General features: G+C 39.8%; 1 protein-coding gene across 2 annotated transcripts in view; it reads right to left on the reverse strand.

Moving 5' to 3' along the window:
* Positions 1-8902, reverse strand: part of ntm (neurotrimin) — a 419652-nt gene extending 410750 nt beyond the window's left edge. The window contains exon 1 of one of the 2 annotated variants that reach the window (XM_071461187.1): positions 8688-8902. In XM_071461187.1, coding sequence (XP_071317288.1) covers positions 8688-8748 — 61 coding nt within the window. In that variant the 5' untranslated portion in view covers positions 8749-8902. The remainder of the gene's footprint in view (positions 1-8687) is intronic. The other variant, XM_071461184.1, reaches the window with a different exon arrangement.
* Between the last annotated feature and the right edge of the window lie 10263 nt (positions 8903-19165).

Raw genomic sequence — 19165 nt, forward strand, 5'->3', positions numbered from 1 at the left:
CTTCTTTGCTAAATTATCAATTCCATACAAAATGCAGCTTGAGCTCTAAAAGCCTTCAGTGAAATTCCAGTAGACAAATTGATTGTTGACCCAAACTAAGAATGAGTGAATCAATCAGGCTTCCATTAAACCCTTACAACACATTTTCTACAACCCAGAAACAATTTATTTGTGATATGAAACTGTGAAAATACCAAACACACACAAACACAGAAAAAAAAACAGAAGCAATACTGAATACAGAAATAGAATGCAACACAGAAATTGCTTCCCACGACAGGAATGAAAAAGACAACTGGATAACAATTACCTCCAATTTGCAATTTGCCTTTTCAGAAAACAAATAATGCCTCTTGCTGTTTCCAAGAAACAGGCAAAGTGGCAGTTTCATATCTGTGGAGTAATAATTCTCAATTACAGACACTAGTCATCTCATAATGTCTGTAATTTCCTTAATATTACATTGTGAAAGTAAGCACCATGAAGTTTAATTAAAAAAAAAATCAACCTCTTGACTCATCTGTGGAACAACAATAATACAAAAATTGCTGTTGGTGATCAGTCTTTTATTTCTGGGTCCATTTTGTTGCTTCGTCCTGTATTTTTCTGATTTCATGGACGTCAAGTCCAGAGTTTTTTAACTTATGTGGAAGAAGTAGAAGTAGCAATTTTACCTGTAACAGAATGCAGTGCAGCCATGAGACAGTCTGTATTTCTGGAGCAGGGGGCATCACAAAAAAACCTCTCTCGCTCATTTCCATCCCTATTTTCGATTGCTCAGTCTATCTACACACCAGGGCTCCCACTTTTTTATTCAACAGCCCACGCTTTGTAGTATGTGAGAAACTTTAATATACGGTAATCATGTCTGAATTCAATGCATACATTGTAATGTATAAGAGCAACAGCCTGTTGCATGTTTTGTAACACTCTTTTGTGACTTTGTAAAGTACAACATCCTTTTCCCAAATCACAGCCAGAAAAAAAAAACATCAGCATCAGCTACTGAAGCTTCAGTTCAGTCCCCCAGACTCAGAGCAGCGTACTGAGATCAGTTCAACTAGGGAGCTAAAAAGATGACACCCATCGCCAGCCCAGTGTTTCCCGCCAGTTTTAAGTTTTAATTACCAAATAATACAGTATATCAGGTGCCCCACTACTTTGTGATTAATAAACAATTTAATAATTCATACTTCGCATTGTGCCACTGACTCAGGTCAGCTCGGTGAGGGCTAATCACAACCAGTGAGCCCAGTAGGCAGACGTGCGCACACTCAGACACACACACAGCTGACTGACCATGAAGTGACACATCATGAGTGTAAATTTAAAATTAAATTAAAATTAAATTACATTTTCAGTGAGTCAGAGATTGTCTCACTATGGCCGTATCAATCAAGTTGATTGATCATTATAGATACAAATAATAAGTTCAAAACTTATAGACAGAAGAAGATTTGTGCGACTTAAACAGCTGGCTGAGGAGATGACATTTCACCGAAAAAGAACCAGTGCTGATTTCTAACATTGTGCAAGTGGAAGCTTAGTCTCCGCTCTGTGAGACAGACAACTGACAAAGGTCAGTGAAGAAACACTTCCTTTACAGTAGCATTACCATGACGACACATCTGTGGAGTCGCCTGTTGGCATGAGCGAGGCCCTGCGGGATTAACAGTGTCGACTCTACAGAGGAGTTTAGGCGACATTTAAATTTTTTTGAAGGAATTACAAGTTTGTTCTCATTCATTCAAACTGAATTTTTTTCACAACAGGCCAATGATATGCATACTGTAGCTCACAGCTGTATACAACAGGTTCATGCCAGTCTCTGTGGGGCATTCTGGGAAGGTTAGTAACTCACTATCTGAAGTAAAGGTAGAAGAAGAAGGTTCAGGAAAAGAGCATCAGGAAAAAAATTCCACTGCTTTATCTTGAAATGCAAACATCAATGCATCTGTGTCTTACTTTGCACCTGGCTTTAATAGCATCTCATGGCCAAGTTACATGATATTAATTTATAACATTCTGATATCACACGGCTGTACACAGATGGTGATATCTACCTGCCATTGTCAGCCATCCGCCAGCTCAGCCCAAACATCCTGCAGCATGACTTCATGTGGACTGAGCACCGCGTAGAGAGACACAAACATGGACATTTTTTTACAGCAACATCTCTGCCTCTTTTTCTTTGGGATCCCTACTGAATAGCTGTAGCCCTGTGATAAGAAGAGAACACACTCTACCCATCAACAATGATCCCAATGTCTTTAACAAAAGGCTGCATACAACGAGCACACCATGGCTCCCTTACCACCACCCCTATCCATCTCTGCTCTCTCAGCTGGCCATCCAAGAACAGCTGTTGCTCCAAATTTCGATCTAACCGGCTATAATTCTCGTCTTTGGCTGACACGGGCTGATGAAGGAAGGACAAGAAGGACAAGGGCACAATACACAGGGCTGCAAGGGTCTCAGCCAAAAAAACCTCAAGAGTTTGTGCTGCACCCTGGCAACACAGCCGGCACTGTCCTCTCCCAGCCACATACAGAGAAAGAGGGAGGGAAGCAGCCCACTTAGACAATGAGGCTGCCTCATTACCAGTGTTTATCTTAAGCTGGATTAATACTCCAGTAAGAAATGCCCTTCTTTTCTTTGTGAAGAAAAGAACATGTGCTACTTTTTTTGGGGCAGTTTCATGTTGTAATGTTTTGCTCTACTTCTGCTTTCTTTTTTGCAATTTTTGTTTCCTTTGTACAAAAACACACAACACCCACTGATGTCAGCATTTGATTGCTTACCACCTACCCTTCACATGTTGGAGTCTGTTCTGTCTGTTCTCGTGGAGGATGATCAACTGTTGAGGTTCATATCCCACCTGCTTTCAAGAAACATTCAGAGGCTGCTTCCATATTCAGTCCGCTGACAGAAACAGTACGACCAGCTGCAGGAAAGCGAAAAGAGCTGCTCTTTGTTTGAGCTGCGTTAACCGTACTGCTTCACCTTACAGACAACCCACAGGGATCTGTGCAGTTCATTCTAGGCACACATTCCTTGTACAACTGTTTTTGTTTTTTTTTTATGTATGACTCTGGTGTCAAATGTGAATCAATTCTGTCAAGGCGAATGTGTACAACTGTCTGTGCCAAGCATATTAGATGGGAGAAAATAATGCAGTGAACTGAACTCAGTGAGGGGTACTGTGAAGCTGACCTTGACACATTCACACATATTTTCCCGCTGCATATGAGAAAGCAAAAGGACACTATAATGTACTCTGCACAATGTCTATTGTCTTCTGGAAATGAAAGACAAAGAAATACGGTGGATAAATACATCAATGGGAAACTGAACTGATCTTCACTTTGGACCAAGCCTTCCACCTTCTGTTCAGTGAGCTGACGCAGCCCCACAGCAAATTTAGCCTGCGGCTCATCCCCTTGAGGTGCACCGAGAAGCGCTTTAAGCACTTGCTCGTGTCGACCGCCATCCAGATGTACAGTGCTTCCTGCCACAGTGGCTCCAGCTTCATCCAGCCAACAAGCAGAGCGCATCAGCCCAGGCGCTTCTTACTGTCTCTATCAATTGCTCCGGATTGTCTTTCTCTGTTCTTGGGATTTACCCTGGTCTCTACATCCAACCCACCAGCCTCGGTCTGACCTGCAGGGTGCTCTGCACATCTCTCTGCACATCTGTACATGAGCCAAAACATCATTATTTCTCTCATGAACAGTACAATGTTTGCAAGCTGCTTTCATTTCTGATTATAATCAGGTCAGATCATGAGAGGAGCTACTGTAATAGCTACTTTCTATTTTAAAAACAGACCCACAGTCTTGCATGTTTCAACAGCCATGGCAGCATACCCACAGCTAAAAACATATTGCTACGAAGCATTTGTAATGGAAACGTACTCATCGTAATAATAATAATAATTACATACAGAACAGGAAGCATTAACTACTCAGGGTAAGAAATATAAACTTTTAACATGACTTGTTTGCTGGTTCCATTATGGTTCATATTCCAGGTTTGAAAATGACCTGGATTCATGTTTCCAACACTAAATAATGTCATAACTACATTTTGTCCTCCCTCTCCTGTTTAATCAGCAGAGTGCAACATACAAAAGCACATACAGGTGATGTGAGCTGTTGAAATGACAAGCACTGCTGGCAGTGGTGGAAAGGAACCACAAACATTTTGTCAAATACTGCACTTAAGTACAGTTTTGAGGTACTTGTACTTTACTCAAGTCTTTCTACATTATTCTAGTTAGGGTTAAGGTTAGGGTTAGGGTTAGGTATAATTCATCTCTTTTACATTATGGAGGGAATTACTGTACCGTTACTCCATGTAATGGTACATGGAGTACATGTAGTTGACATAATTGTCAACTACATGTACCATGTAGTTGACAATTATGATGTCTTAGCACTAACTTATTTCCACATTAACAAAAACAATAACAATACCATTATCTGAAAATAAAAATACAAATTCAAATTTTGAATACAGGACTTTCACTGGTAAAGATTTAACTTTACATTGGGCTACTACAACTGTTAAACTTTCAGCCAGAGAGGTCAGCAAAGCACTGCTTCTCAGCCCACTATTACTTCCTCCACCACTGACTGCCAATGGCACATTGGCCAAACATCAGATAATTAATGTAGGCCAAAATCAAGCTTGTTGCCATTGTCTGGTGACTCTCTCCAAGCTGGTGTCTACACTTGATCAGTGATTGTTTGTTTGTAAAAGAAACCACCCTCTAGATAAATTGTCTTGACTGAATTAGGCCACTAGTAAACACTATAATGTTTCTGGCATCTGAAAAGTGATTAGTGAAAAATCTGGTGAAATTCTATTCACCAGGTTTTGAAGTACACGTTGCTGGTTTATTTGTCAGCCCATATGGTTCGGGCTCAAAATGCTTTGGTAGGCCTATTCCTAAACACGACCTGAAGATATCTACCAGGATGATTGGACCAATCATGAATTATGGCCAATTTGTGAAGTTAACTCAATAAGATATCAGCAAGCTTTATACAACTCTTGGTGCACTGTGGATGTTTTTCAAAAAATTCAAAATGGAAAAAGAGTCATGCCAGACTAGGCCACATTGGGTTGAACTTGTATGTTAAATTTCAAGTCAATCGGATTTGTGATGTGAGGGGTGTGGCCTTTTTTTGAAAGGTTGTAATAATTTCCAGGTATTTGGCCTAGTTTCATGTTTCTAGCTCATTCCAGCAAGGACATTAAGCCATTTTGGCATAATAATAACAACAATAATAATAATAATAATAATAATAATAAACAGAGGCAAAAACAATTGTGTTGAATAAGGGGTTCGATAAAATGCTGCAGTATCCAACCCCAACCTTAAGGAGACTGCAGGAATAAGATATAGTCTTTTCTATGAGAACTGGTGATGCATTCATACCCTGCATCCTTCTGCTCACCTGTAAATCTGCCTATTTCTATTCATTCATGATTTATTATCCTCCATATGTTCTTTGGTTCTGTTTATTTGTTATCTTATCACAATTTGCCTCATTCCTCATCTGTGCCGAATTATTTTGCTGCAATGACCCAATTTCCCTACGGGGACCATTTAAGTTTCATCTAATCGAATCTAACACATCTCTGATTCTGCAAGAGATTGGCTGATATGCAAATGACTTCAGCAAAAATTTGATGTTGTCTGGAGAATGGATTGGACTTGAAATGGGGGGAAAGGACAATTTTTCCAGGTGTATTAAAAGCGGACATTTTTTATGGTGCGATGTGACACAAAACAATGTCTCCTTCGCTGCTTGTTTCAGCTGTAATTTGTGCATTTTTCAAAATATTGTCAGGGGTCTTCTTTCAATTGAAACTACTTCTCACCTGCAAAATAATGACTTCACTACTCTGCAACATAAGTAATAATATATGGTATTGACAGTGACAGTACGCGCTGAATTTCATTAAGTGGGGTTAAAGCAAGCTCTCTCTGGTTTACGAAACCACACACAGTGAGTCACTTGATTAATTCCATCTTTCTCTTACCACTGACACATCTGAAATACATAATTAGGTTGAAAAGTGCAAAGACTCTGTGCCCCAGTTTTTTCACAGTTGTATATGCTAAAACAGTGTGCCATGTGACATCACAGTTTCAGTTTACCAGTGTGGTTCATGGTATTCAATGTAACCCTCATTTAGTGCGGCTGAAGATGGAATAAAATATGGGAATAGACACAGTTCTATTAAATGTGTCAATGTTGGTGAAAAGGCATAATTTTGAAGACAGGATAGTTTTATTAGAAAACATCATTGTGAAGGAGGTAAAGCTGTGACCTCATCTGTTCCTGTTAATCAATCATGTTCTGTGATTTCCTCAGTGCCTTTAACATCATTAAGGCTACCCTGCTGGGGAAGAATGTCATGCTCCTCTGATGTCCTCGATCCTGGAATACCACTAGATGTCCTCAGAACTGGTTGTCAGACACAGTGGTGAGCAGTACCGGAGCTCCACAGGGGTTTGTACTGCCCCCTCTTCTCTTTGCCCTGTACACGTCGGACTTCAGGTCCGACACAGAGACCTGCCATCTGCAGGAGTTCTCTAATGACTCTGCAATTGTTGCATGCATCAGGGCCGGATGACTTGTCAGAGATCCAAAGGGTAGTGGACAGTTTTGTGAACTAGAGTGAGTTGAACTGCCTGCAGCTCAACATCAGCAAAACAGATGGTGGAGATGGTACCAGAATGTAAATACTCAGGTATCCACTTGGACAGCAAACTGGATTTGACCAGGAACTCTGCAGCTCTCTACAGAAAGAGCCAGAGCTCCAGTCCTTCAACATCTGTGGTGTCATGCAGCAAATGCTTTTATGGCCAGAACCATTTTCTAAGCTGTTTGCTAGGGCAAAAGCCCGACACCATCACACTCAAAGAACTTATGCAGAAGACCGGCTCAGGAGATGTTTCCCGTGATGGACTGCATGTGGTCCATCATCATCTCCTTCCCTCATGCTGCGGTTGGCCAGAGGAGCACGTTCACACAGAGACTCTGAATAACTAAGCGCCTCCTCTCTGTGACATCCAGTTACACAGTTCCTCCCTTTTCTGCTAAATGATTACAACTTCCACGATCTACTGCCACTTCTGCAGACTTATTTTTAAATTAATGTTAATTTACTTAATTCTGCATCTTCATCACTGCTCTGCTATTAAACTACTGTTAACATAACACTTTTCATTCAGTATAACTCGGCAAATTATGGTTAATTTACTGTTAAATTTATGTTAATCTGTTTTACTTGTTTCCATTTTTGCTTTGATTTTGTATGATTACATACTTTTTCAAATATGCATATGTAGATTTTTCTATTCTACACTTAGACCATTGTGAATTTATGATTATTATAGCAGTTGAGACTTTTTCACTTATTTACCTCCTCCTTACAACTGCTCAGCTGTGTGTTGAGCAGTTGAAACAAAGCAATTTCCCTGCAGGTATCAATAAATTCTGATTCTGATTTCTATGTTAAACATTAATTTTTGTAAGTATGCATCATAATTTTAGCTATTTAAGCAAAAATCTTAAACTGCTCTAGTTCATTGTGCAGGAGTTTGACTTTGCGTCTGGGGGGCGTATTTTGCGCATCTACAAAGAGCAAATGGACTGCTGGACAAATTAAATAGTGAGGTGGTAGGGAAAAACACCCTTCCTTCCTTCCTTCCTTCCTACAGTCATTGATTCATCCACTTCACTTGTTTGTTCACCCTTTTTATTTAACAGTTTACTTCTGACTTCAAGGGCCATTATCATGGTAGGATTTCACAACATTAATCTTTCCTCTTTCCTGCCCATTTTACTGTGTACTGATGGTGGAGCTATAAAGCAAAGCAAATACACAAGAAGTTGATTAAGGCTGATAAAGAAGCCCTTTTCATTTTCCTTAGGTGGCCTTAATTTGCATGTTGTAAGTGCGCCTCTATCCAGCCACAATCTACTTATTGGATTGAATTTTTAATGTCAGGTGTAAACAAGGTCAGAAAGACTGAGCTGCTTTGCTTCTCTTCCTCCAACAGCAAGGAACTCTTGCCTGCCCGGAGAATACAGGGCTTAACTTGGATGACCTGACCACGCAGTCAATATGGATTAAGAACTAATGCTTAATCAACTTTGCAGCAAAGACCTCCCGTCCGGGAGATTTACCATGCGTCTCTATGATCCGCGGGCAGCAGGAGCCACAGGCGCAAAAAGGACAATTACACAGTGCAGGTGCATTAAAGTAGAGAGCAGTGTGGCTGGAGGCTATACAGTCAGAATGATCAATGACATTTTACTTCTGTTTCTCTTTTTTAGATGCAAAATGCACAACTGAAGCAACACTGACACTGCTGAGAATTAAACTGGAGGGATTAAACTTTGACAGAAGAGAAGAGGCTGCAGCCTAATATAACCCGTGTAAAAATACATTCAAAGCACACCCGGTACTTAGAGTCACGCCGGTGGCACCAAGACAGCTCAACTGCACTTCACTAATCGCTTAATTTAAGCTGGGTGGGCAGCATCAGGCCCAACACTGTCCGCGACATGCATGAGCCACTTCATAAACTGACAAACAGGCGCACCCGACCAGAGTCGAAGGCGGCGATAACAAGTGCTCCAAGGAGAACAAAATCCATCACTTACCTTGCTCCATCAGCAGGATGGTCATCCCCACCAGCATAGCCCAGTACAGAGGATTCTTCATGTCTATCGATCTGTTTGTCTGCTGTGTGATGTCGTCAAGGAAAAAATAGCCTGCGAGTCTCTGAAAATCCCGAAAAGTGCTTTTCTTCAAGTCACCGGTCCGCCTGTCTGACTGTAAAGCATCCACCAACGCAGCGCTCCACAAAGTCCCTCCTTCAACTGAGAGGTTATTGGCAGCGCTGCTACCGACAAGCTAGCGACAATCAACACGATCACTTCCGGTCTGGACAATGTCAAATGAAAGACATTTACTGGTGTTCAGGTTGACGTGCGCTTTTAATTTGAAGGAAAAATCTAGCCACTTCCTGTCCGGACCCGGTTGTTTGAAGCGATCTTAAAGTGGCTGTAAGTGGCGGCTTCTTGAGGAGGCGCTGCCCTCCCGCAGTCCCTTCACCTCATTTACTCACTTACCGCGGGTATTTATCTTCATTCAGGATATTAAGTGAAGTGCGAGCAAGAGTGTGACGCAGGAGCTTCATGTAGGCTTCATCTCAGGAGTTTTCGGTTTCCTGTGGAGCCCAGCAGTAAGTGGGCTTTGAAACGATTAGCAGGGCTAATTTTAAAATGCAACAAGTAGAGTGAGAATTTCAGCCCTAAAACCACCAGTGACCAGTATTAAGCCAGTCTGTGGCCCACAGCCAGGGTCACAAAATGTATTAAGGGTATCAAAAGATGAATAACAAAATTCTTGCTTGTGCTGATTTTTTCTGATGTTTCCCTCATTTTTGGTTTTACATCCCCATATTCCTAAAACTGTCAAATGTAACAAACTGAAAAGGGATCATTCTTGTCTTGAACTGCTCTGTATTGCTTAACTTTAAAAGGTCTCAAATAGGGCTGCACAATTAATCAAAATATATTGGAAAATTGCAATGTGGGCTGTCACAACACTGTTGTGCATTGTTAGCACCATAAGCATTGCTGTGCTATAAATCATATTCCAGACGTAAGGGAACATGTTTGGTACAAGCCTCAACAAAAATCACATCATCATCATTTGAAACTTTTTTTCAGTTAAAATAAAATGCAAAAGCAATCATTTCAACTGAAATAACAATTGCATATCGAAGTTGCACTATCTGCCAAGATATCATGCAGCTCTAGTCTCAAGCCAAACAGACTGGATACCAGTGATTTCAGCTCTCTGCATGTGTTTGTGGTCATCACTGACTCAATCTCTGAACTTTCTGACCACATTCAGAGGTGGCCCGGCCACACATGGCTATATTCTTTTAGTGTTTACACTTATGTGTGCTGGGCCACATTGAAGGACTGGCCACTCAACTGACATCCTTTGCATAAACAGATGTGCATACTCATTCACAAACAAACAGCATATAAATACAGTGCATTGTACAGCGTACAAATTGCATCAGCTGACTTTGTCCATCTGAAAATTTCGAGAATCCCATGGAGAAAGATTAGAAGTGCGTCAAACATCTTGGGTGATTTGCTTTGCCTGGAAGACACCTAGAAACAGAACCAGGCTTGTTTTGATTTCTTTTTCTTTTAAGTTTATGCACGTACGGCGGGAAGTGCATCGCTGCCTCCCGCCCCTTAAAAAGAATAACACATTTGGTCTTTGCAAACAGAAATGATCAATGTGTTTACTTGCATATAGAGCAGGGAAGTGAGATCCGATCACATGGTCACTCGAGACGCATGTGGTGACGCATGTTAATGAACTGATGTAGCTGTTCAGTTGTGACTGAATCACCCAAGACTCATGTTAATACCAGGACTGAACAGGTTTAGAATTTGGTTTAAAATCAAATGTCAGAGGATAGCCCTGTATCGGCACTAGAAATGCTGATATATTCTTTATTTAAACCCATTTTTTTCTGAATTCCAACAAGCTGTAATAAAAAGTAAAACTTGTATGACAGATAGCAGAGGGAAATAAAGAATAACATCAGTGGTCATAAAATAAAAATTCTAAACTCATCCATGAATATATGAATTTCCCCCATCAGAAGGTATTTCTGTCTGTAATACAATAGAAATAGTTCAGAAATAGTGTTTGACAAATGCAATCCATCATTGAAACCACAGGCAAGCGTCTTGTTTTCCTATCAATATGACACAGTCACTACAGTGGCAGTTTTATCAAAAGTTGTCCCATTCAGCTATGATAGAGTTTAGTCCATCATTAGAGAGGACAGACTTCACATTATTCTTATTCTTCATATAAACATGGCATTTAGGCTATATGTCCCATTCATCACACAACGGTGCCGTTTTTTAACAATCATTACTTTCCTTATTTTAGGTTCAGTCACTTTTGGTACAGTATCTTAACAATGAAATAAAACTAAAACCTTTTTCTTACAGTACTGGTCTGCATGTTAGCTTATTGTTACAAAGCCTTGACCTAATTCACTGGTCCTCAGACTGGGGCGAAAAATATGGAGTGAAACTAAGTTGAATGAATATGATTATATGATGTATGGCAAATAAAGAAACAAGAGTTTGCTGATGCTATCGTGCTGAACTCTATTTCACTAAAATCAAACATGGATCCCCTTATTAGTCGCTTCCCCCTATCATTGATAATGATTGATAAAAATTGTTGGGTGGGCGGGCCTGAAGTGGCATGCCAGAAAAAAATCTGAGAACCACTGATCTAATTCAACTTGTCTGACAGGCATGTCCCTGGATGACACTGCATGTCACAGTGGTGATGGTCTATTTAAATGAGTGCAAGCTCAGTCACTCCTCTGCTGTTGCTGTCTGTTAGTTCTGACTCTGCTGTGTGTGTTGGCACCCTGGAGGCTCTTTATCTCTGACTTAATTCCATTGGGGAGGTTATTTGCATTGCTTCCTCCATGTTGCTAGGTATGTCACACTGTTATTCTGTATTGCCACAGCAGGGAGCGTCCTGAAAAAACATACCATCTAGTTAAATTGTACCCTCCATTTTCCATTAACAACATAATGCAGCCTCCATTTAGATTTTTTCTCCTTGTATTTTGCAATGTATTCAAAGTGCTGAAAGTCAATGCTTTAATAAAATTATCATCTGAGCACAATGCCACCCCATTGCCTCATGGGATATGTCATTTTCAATACACAAAACCTTGGCAAAAGTGCTAACAATTATTTATTTAGTTAGACGCTGTCAGTGAAAAATGGATTATCTCCATTAATGAAAAAAATTTTTACTTACACTTCAGAAGAGTGTGCCCCTCTTCCTTTGCTCTCCTTAGATACATAAGACATGGTCAAAACCTTGTATCTGTCTGGACTGTGTATGGCCATTGTGCAAAATTGAGGTCATAATTGAAAACTATTGTGGACCAGCTGTAAACAACAACTTTACTTTGTAAAGTAGCTAAAGCGGCTGGAAATGTCGCAAAATGTCACTAGATGACACTAACTAGCATATTCTTGATGTCATGGTGTCGTTTTGGCATTCAGCCGAGTGTCAGCTGGTTTCAGACTTTTCTAGTGTGTGTTGTGACTCCTGCAACATACATATTTGTTGTGCGGCAGCTGTCTGGTTTAGCTAGCTATCCAGAAGCTCATACTGATGGAAAGCCATCAGATTAAACAGGACCAGCACTCAAACATTACAGGCCATGAGGTCTTGGTTCAGACCATGGTGCTAACATTGGAGATAACCTTTTCAACAACATTTTCAACAACATGAAAACAAAAGCTATGAACCCTCCAAACAACATCTCCCCTTCTTTGGGTGTAAATTAAGTCTACTGGTGGAAATGTAATAAGAGATCCCCTGGGCTGGTGAAGATGGCAACAGTATTGCATCCCACAGACATCTGTTCCTCCGCAGCAGTTGTTTTCAGCATCTGGACTAGAAACGTTAGTTACAAACTGTAACTCCAGAGTATAGGCAAAGCTCTTTAAGGCTACCACTCGTGGGTTTATCCCTCATGCGACCAAAAAAACAATGTGGGAATCGTCTTGGTCTCATTTTGAGTATTAAGGATGGATTCATCCATATAACCAGTAAAAGCATTGAATTTAAGCAGTTTCACATTTAAAGTCAGAGTTTAAAGTTTGGCTGACACCGTATGGCACTGTATGGTATTTCTCTGATAACTTATGAACCAGATGTTCTGGAGATTTTACCAGTAGCCGAATTGTCTGCAGAGGACTCCTCCATAACAAACAGGGCAGGGGATTAAAACCAGTAGAAAAACTGAATAAAACTGATTTACTGTAAAAATCAGTGTTTCACAGCATGTCTCGGAACGGCTGTGAGGTGAGCTGTCTAACATTTGCTCAGCTTTTTTCTTTGATAATTTAAGACCCAGATGTCTGATTACTAAAATCCTTCTTTTTGGTTTAAATATATAGCTGAAAACGACCAAGGTGTAAAAAGTTTATCTTAAAAATGTGAAATCAGAAATGTTAAAACTGGATAAAAGTCCATTTTGAGCTTCCAGCAGGCAACCACAACACTAACACATGAGCATAGAGGATATGACGTCATTGACAGACGACCAAATGAAACGGACCATGATTAAAATCACAGATTTCTCTGGTTTGAGAATTGATTGAAACTTTTGGGATAATGTAAAAACACAACTCAACAAAATATATAACAGAGGTCTAGTTGTTTTTAGAAAAGTTACATATTATAATTTTAAGGGCATCAGTAGTGGTTTCAATGTGAAGCTAGATATAGGCTCTTTCTCACTGGTTTTGTCTGTTACCACAAACACACCTACCTCAACAAATGAATCCATAACCATTACAGGCCCTAACTACACAGGCCCATATGCACCTTAATGTAGTGACAGTGTTTGCTACAGGTCTGATGGTGCTGACTGCAAAGAATTCAACAGGCCCCCACATATACAAAAACATAGTATAACTAACATTACTACCTACAGCAGGCAAGAGAAAATATTTAAGACTGTAAATTAAATTCAGGATTTTTCAACACGGTTTTTATTTCAGAAAACTGACTTCAATGCTTATTAAGACTTTTCAAATCTTGCAAAAAAACTCTGCTTTAAGAGTGACACTGAGATCAAAAATGCAGATGACACTATTGTTCTTGCAGCGTACCCCAACTCTGGCTGGTATGTCACCTGTGATAAGGCTAGGTTCAGGTTAAGGTAAGGGGAAGCACATATCAGCAGGGAAAGAGACTACACCGGCTTCCACCACTTCTCATGGGCATATACCGATTCTTGTTGATTATTCCACTGCTAATTATGATATGCTGCTGCTCTTCAGTGTGCCTCTTCTGCATGGCTGCTCACTGTGCTGTCAGCTGAAGCAGTGAGCAATGGGAATTGCTTTAATAAATAAGCAAATACTGAAAGGAGACACTGAAACATGTAATGGATGCATTTCCTGTTTTCAGGCCGAAAACAGCTGTGCAGAGGACTGACTGAGGTTTTATAAAAGAGGATGTTATCCAACATTTCATTCTGATTATAGATTTTTTAACTCTCTCAGGAAGTTTTGGGTCCAGTCAAGAAACACTCTTGGCTAAAGCCCTGGAAGTCCGATGCTGAAGACGCCGTTGCTGATGACAGCAATAAGCCTGTGTGAGCAGGAGGGAAGCACTGCTCCATGTAGCCTTCCATCCTGATGATTGGAACATAGGTAGAGACCAGGGCTTTCTGTTTTCCAGGTTCAGTTGCTGCACCCAACTGATGAGGGAGGAAAAACTGAAAAACAGACACCTCAGCTGCTGTAAATCTAACAGTGGCATGACAGGCAGCTCATATATGTAGATATAGCATGGCCATTTTTGCTCTGTTGAAAGTATGACTGTATGTTGTTGTATGACTGTATATTGAAGTATCTGCTGTTCTGTCAAATAATTCAGCCTCTGTTCACCAACATGAACTCATCAAAATAAAAATATTGATCCAAGGTATTGTAGCAGACTTCCCTGGCCTGGCATCAGTCACGAGCTATTAAAGAGTTCAAAGTAAGGACATGCAAAGTTTGTGTACCCAAAAGGATTTACTCTTCCAGTCTACTCACTGTCACACTATCACATGGATAGGAAACAATATCCTTATCTCAAAAACAGACCAGCAATCAGCATGTCAGAGAGATGTATGACCAGATCATGGGTCAAATAGTCATTTCAGAGGATCAACTAAATGGATATAAGGCAAAATGGGAGTAAAAAAAAACAAAGTCTCTATTCTGTAACAATAAGACTATCTATCAATTGGTCTTTGACTAACATAGGAAAAGAAACCTCACAAGGAAACTAGAGAAACTAGATCTTCATCATCTCCAGAACTTTCCTCATTTAAAGTTCTTGTCATGTTTTAAACTCTGTAAAAAATGCTATGATTCATATTTTGTGTAACATGGTTTTCTCACATAAAGAGTGACAAAAAAGGAAAACTTGGGTTGGAAGGACATCTACACTTACGTCCTCATTGAGAAATCCTGAATCAGGCCTTGTGCCCTGGCTACCACCTGCTCGCCCCTGGTTGACAGGTGAAAGAGCAGAGAGTATCAAGATGGACAGGCTGGAGACACACTGGATGTGTTACGCGTGTGGCAGCTGCAGAATGTCTTGGTTTTCACCTCGGCACCCATGTTAATGGATAAGAGTGGACACACTGCCCACGTAAGATGTACATGAGACACACGTCTCTTGCGTTGCAACTGCATTGCAGAATCTAGAAGATCGGCATCTCGCCAAACAAATAAGAGAATAGACAATACTTGAGAAGTATGTTGTGACCACAACGCGGACCTATCAGGATGGTTAGCAAAGTTATCATCTTCTGTTTGTTTATGTTGTTTGTTAACTGGCAGTGGCTGACACAGTGTTAGTGCTTGTGCTAATAAAAACTCTTGCTCTCCATTCTGACAACATTTCTGGTTTATTTTTTTCAACCATTTATTGTGCTGTTTGAACTATGAACTTGTATTATGTTTAAGGTTTTGAATGATGTACTAATATGAAGTCCACGGTTGTGTTGTTTTTTTCTGTCATATAAAGCAGCATTCAATTTATATGCTGTTCATTTAATGTTTTATTGGTCATGGTGGAAGGCGCATCTTTGATTTTTGTGCGTAAAAAATATAGGTTAAGCAATTCAAAATTTCTATGGAAAATTACTCTCCAGTTGAAACAATGATAGAAGACAGGCACCAGCCCCCTGCGAAATAAAACTACTGGCATCACATTACACATTACGCATCACATACACTGTTTGGCTTCATGCCATTGTGCTGTTTTGCACTTGTATTCCCTTCTTTTGTTTTGGTCCATGTGTCTTTTGGGGAAACCACCCCAGAGTCAGTCTTGAAAAAGTTCCCAGCCTCCAACTGTAGGTTCTGACCAGGAAAATCCCCAAATTCCTCTTCAGACTCGGTTCCCTATTAACAAGGATTTCTGATTATTAAAGTGTGGCTCTTGTTACGCTGCAGAAAACACTGCATTTCCTTTTTGTTTTATCACATGTCAAAAACATGAGCTGAGGTTTTAATCAGCGGGAGCATAGTACCAAAATTCAATAGCAACATTTTTAGAATTAGCAACATTAAAAACTGATGCCTCTTAACTGGTCAAATCCACATCAGTACCTCACCTACTCCAAGTATTATAGTGTATCAAAGATTTCTTTGTGTCAAATGCTGGTCTTAAAAAAAATCCACTACATCCAACACAGAGCTGGAGAAGTGCTTTTGAAATATCCAATTAAAGCCTTGCAGCCCTCTGAAACACTGCAATTGCAACATTTGAACTGACACTCTGGACTAGTGCACTTTAAGTATGCCATTAAACCTTAATGCATGAAAAAACATTTTGATCAACAGCTAAAAGTAGTAACTTTTTCTTTGCCCTTTATCTGTAATAAACATCAGCGACTGAAAGACCAGGTGCCTTAGTTGACATAGCCATGGTGAAGTTGACCTCAAAGGCAAGAATGTGAGCAGGGCAGCATCACTAAAGTGCCTTAAATACTATTGGGGCCCAGTGTTTACAATAAAAGAGATATTGATATCCACACTGACACAAAATACATTATGTTTGCATCTGTTGCAAAAATATAATCATGTGTGCACTAAACCATCTTACAAACAGCAATAGAAATTGTGTCCTGGCCATATTTGACCACATCCACATCCAGAGTTGGGGTGTAGCATTACTTGCTATGGTGATAGTATTTCAGACGGCAACTTCAAGTATAGAGCTTGTACTTCTGAGGACAGCTTCCCACCCACTCAAGCTTTAATAGTGCTGGCATCATCTCCCTGCCTTGAAGAAGGAACTACTAGATCAGGGGTCGGCAACCTGTGGCTCCGGAGCCACATGTGGCTCTTTCATCCCTCTGTTGTGGCTCCCTGTAGCTTTGGAAAATAAATAATGAATATTTAATTTAAATGTATTTTATTTTAGTTTGTTAGTATTTTAAATGTAATTCTAAATTTGAAGATTATGGTGATCTTGTAACATTAAAATAAAACGTGTTTAATTTTTTGTCGCTCAAAATATGCGTCACAACTGCCAATGTGGGATGCCCGCCGGCACGTGATTTATTGAGCTTTTTGATCCCCGGTACGCCAACCATGGATAAATCCAAGAAAAGAAAAGTTTTTGAAGAAAACAGAACATTTAATGCTACGTGGGCAGATTAATTTGGAGTTCAAAATGTTTTTGTTGCATGCAGAGATAAAATTTCATTTTCTCTGTAGCAGTTGATTGATTTCATAAATGCGACACACTATAGTTTTTTTATACATAGCATAAAGGTAAAAAACAATATATGTAGTGTTATCTTCATTTTAGATGTCAAAAGGGTTTTGTGGTTCCCGGTGTTTTCTTTTCTGTGGGAAATGGGTCCAAATGGCTCTTTGAGTGTTTAAGGTTGCCGACCCCTGTACTAGATCCTCACCATCAGCACCATGGACGACCAGGATCTTGAGGATGTGTTGAGTGGCATCACTGTGGCTGCCCTGCATATGATTTACAAGAAAAATGAAGACCATTCTATTCAGAAACAATTACAAATGGAATTTCCTGAATCTTTCGAAGTTGCTTCATTATCAAGGCAGAATAAACAAATATGAGCTAGAAAAAAATTAAACATAGCTCAGGTTAATTGAAATTGAATCAAATCTACAGTATTTAACAGTGAGCCAGCATTAGTAAAATATTTGTAGCCCTTGTTTAAATGTTGCTCTCAGCCATAAATTATGTGCCTCTGCAACTTCACAGTACCAGAAAACACTATGGATTTGTAAACCCCGAGCAAGTTTAATTTTTGCAATTCTACTTAATTTAAATCATTGAAAATATATCCATTTAGATTGTTGCAACAGATGATACAAGATTTTGTGTAATAAAATGTACCATTTGGGCCACTGCTGAGAGGAACATCTCCATCTCTTCATCTGCCTTCCTCTCTTAGCTTTGTGTTAACTTGAAATTTAAATATCACATTAAAATTTAATATATCATTAAAAATAAATTTAAGAAAATCATGCTTTACCAGGCAATCTTCAAAGGGTTCCTCTTCTGTCTCATCAAGGTACAATATGAGGCTGCAAATAAAAGCATTACAGCTTCACATTTCATCTCAGTGCTTCAGTTCTGTCAAAGGATTAATATTGTGTCAATACTGAAGCCAGGAGCAGTGATGTGAGCAAGAGTCATGTGTGCAAAGATGGAGCATGCAGAGGCATAGAAGCCACCCAGTACAAGGACTTGTGCTGTATATGTGATTTGCATGGGGCAGCGTGTGAGAGAGAGAGAGAGATAGTGAGAGTGAGAGAGGCTACATCCACAGTACTATGTTTTCATTTTAAAACAGGGTTACGTTGTAGTCTGGATGGACAAAAATGGAGACTTTTGGAAGTGAGGATGTAGTCACAACCTGTAGCTCTCTGATTGGGTCTTATCAGTCTTGACTAGAAGTGGTGAAAGCCATATGAGTAACAAATGACAAGTGTTACTGACCTTGTCGTCTTTCCTGTATAAGTAAATCCTGTATAATGTAAATCCTGTATATTAATGCTACAACTATCTTTGCTTTCCACGTTCATAGTATATTCTGCAACTAATCAGCTAAGTACAACTAAGAGTAGACAATCTGTTTCCTGTTTACACTGACTTGTGCATGCCCAGTGTATGTGAATGGTCATGTATGCATTTTCAGGTGTGTTTGTATGGACGCAGATTGTTTCTCATACAGAGCTAAAATGGGCATCTAGATGGAGATAATTTTCATTTTAAAATGCTGTTTTAAAACAAAAATGTAGCAGTGTGGATGTGGCCAGAGACAGTAGGACCATCTCCCTGCAAACAAATGTGAACAAGCAAAACTTTGAGCAAACACACCTGACTCAGTTTGAACAGCCTCAGCGTGGTCCCTGCGACACCTCCCTCAGCCTTTATGAGGGTAGTAAGCTTTGGTGTGTAGCAGTTAAATTTGTAGTTAGTAATTATTCTCCTGAATTCA

The sequence above is a fragment of the Trachinotus anak genome, unplaced genomic scaffold (genome assembly GCF_046630095.1).
Source record: "Trachinotus anak isolate AG129_WGS33_773 ecotype Australia unplaced genomic scaffold, CSIRO_AGI_Tana_v1 ptg000024l, whole genome shotgun sequence".
In the NCBI taxonomy this organism is placed as follows: domain Eukaryota; kingdom Metazoa; phylum Chordata; class Actinopteri; order Carangiformes; family Carangidae; genus Trachinotus; species Trachinotus anak.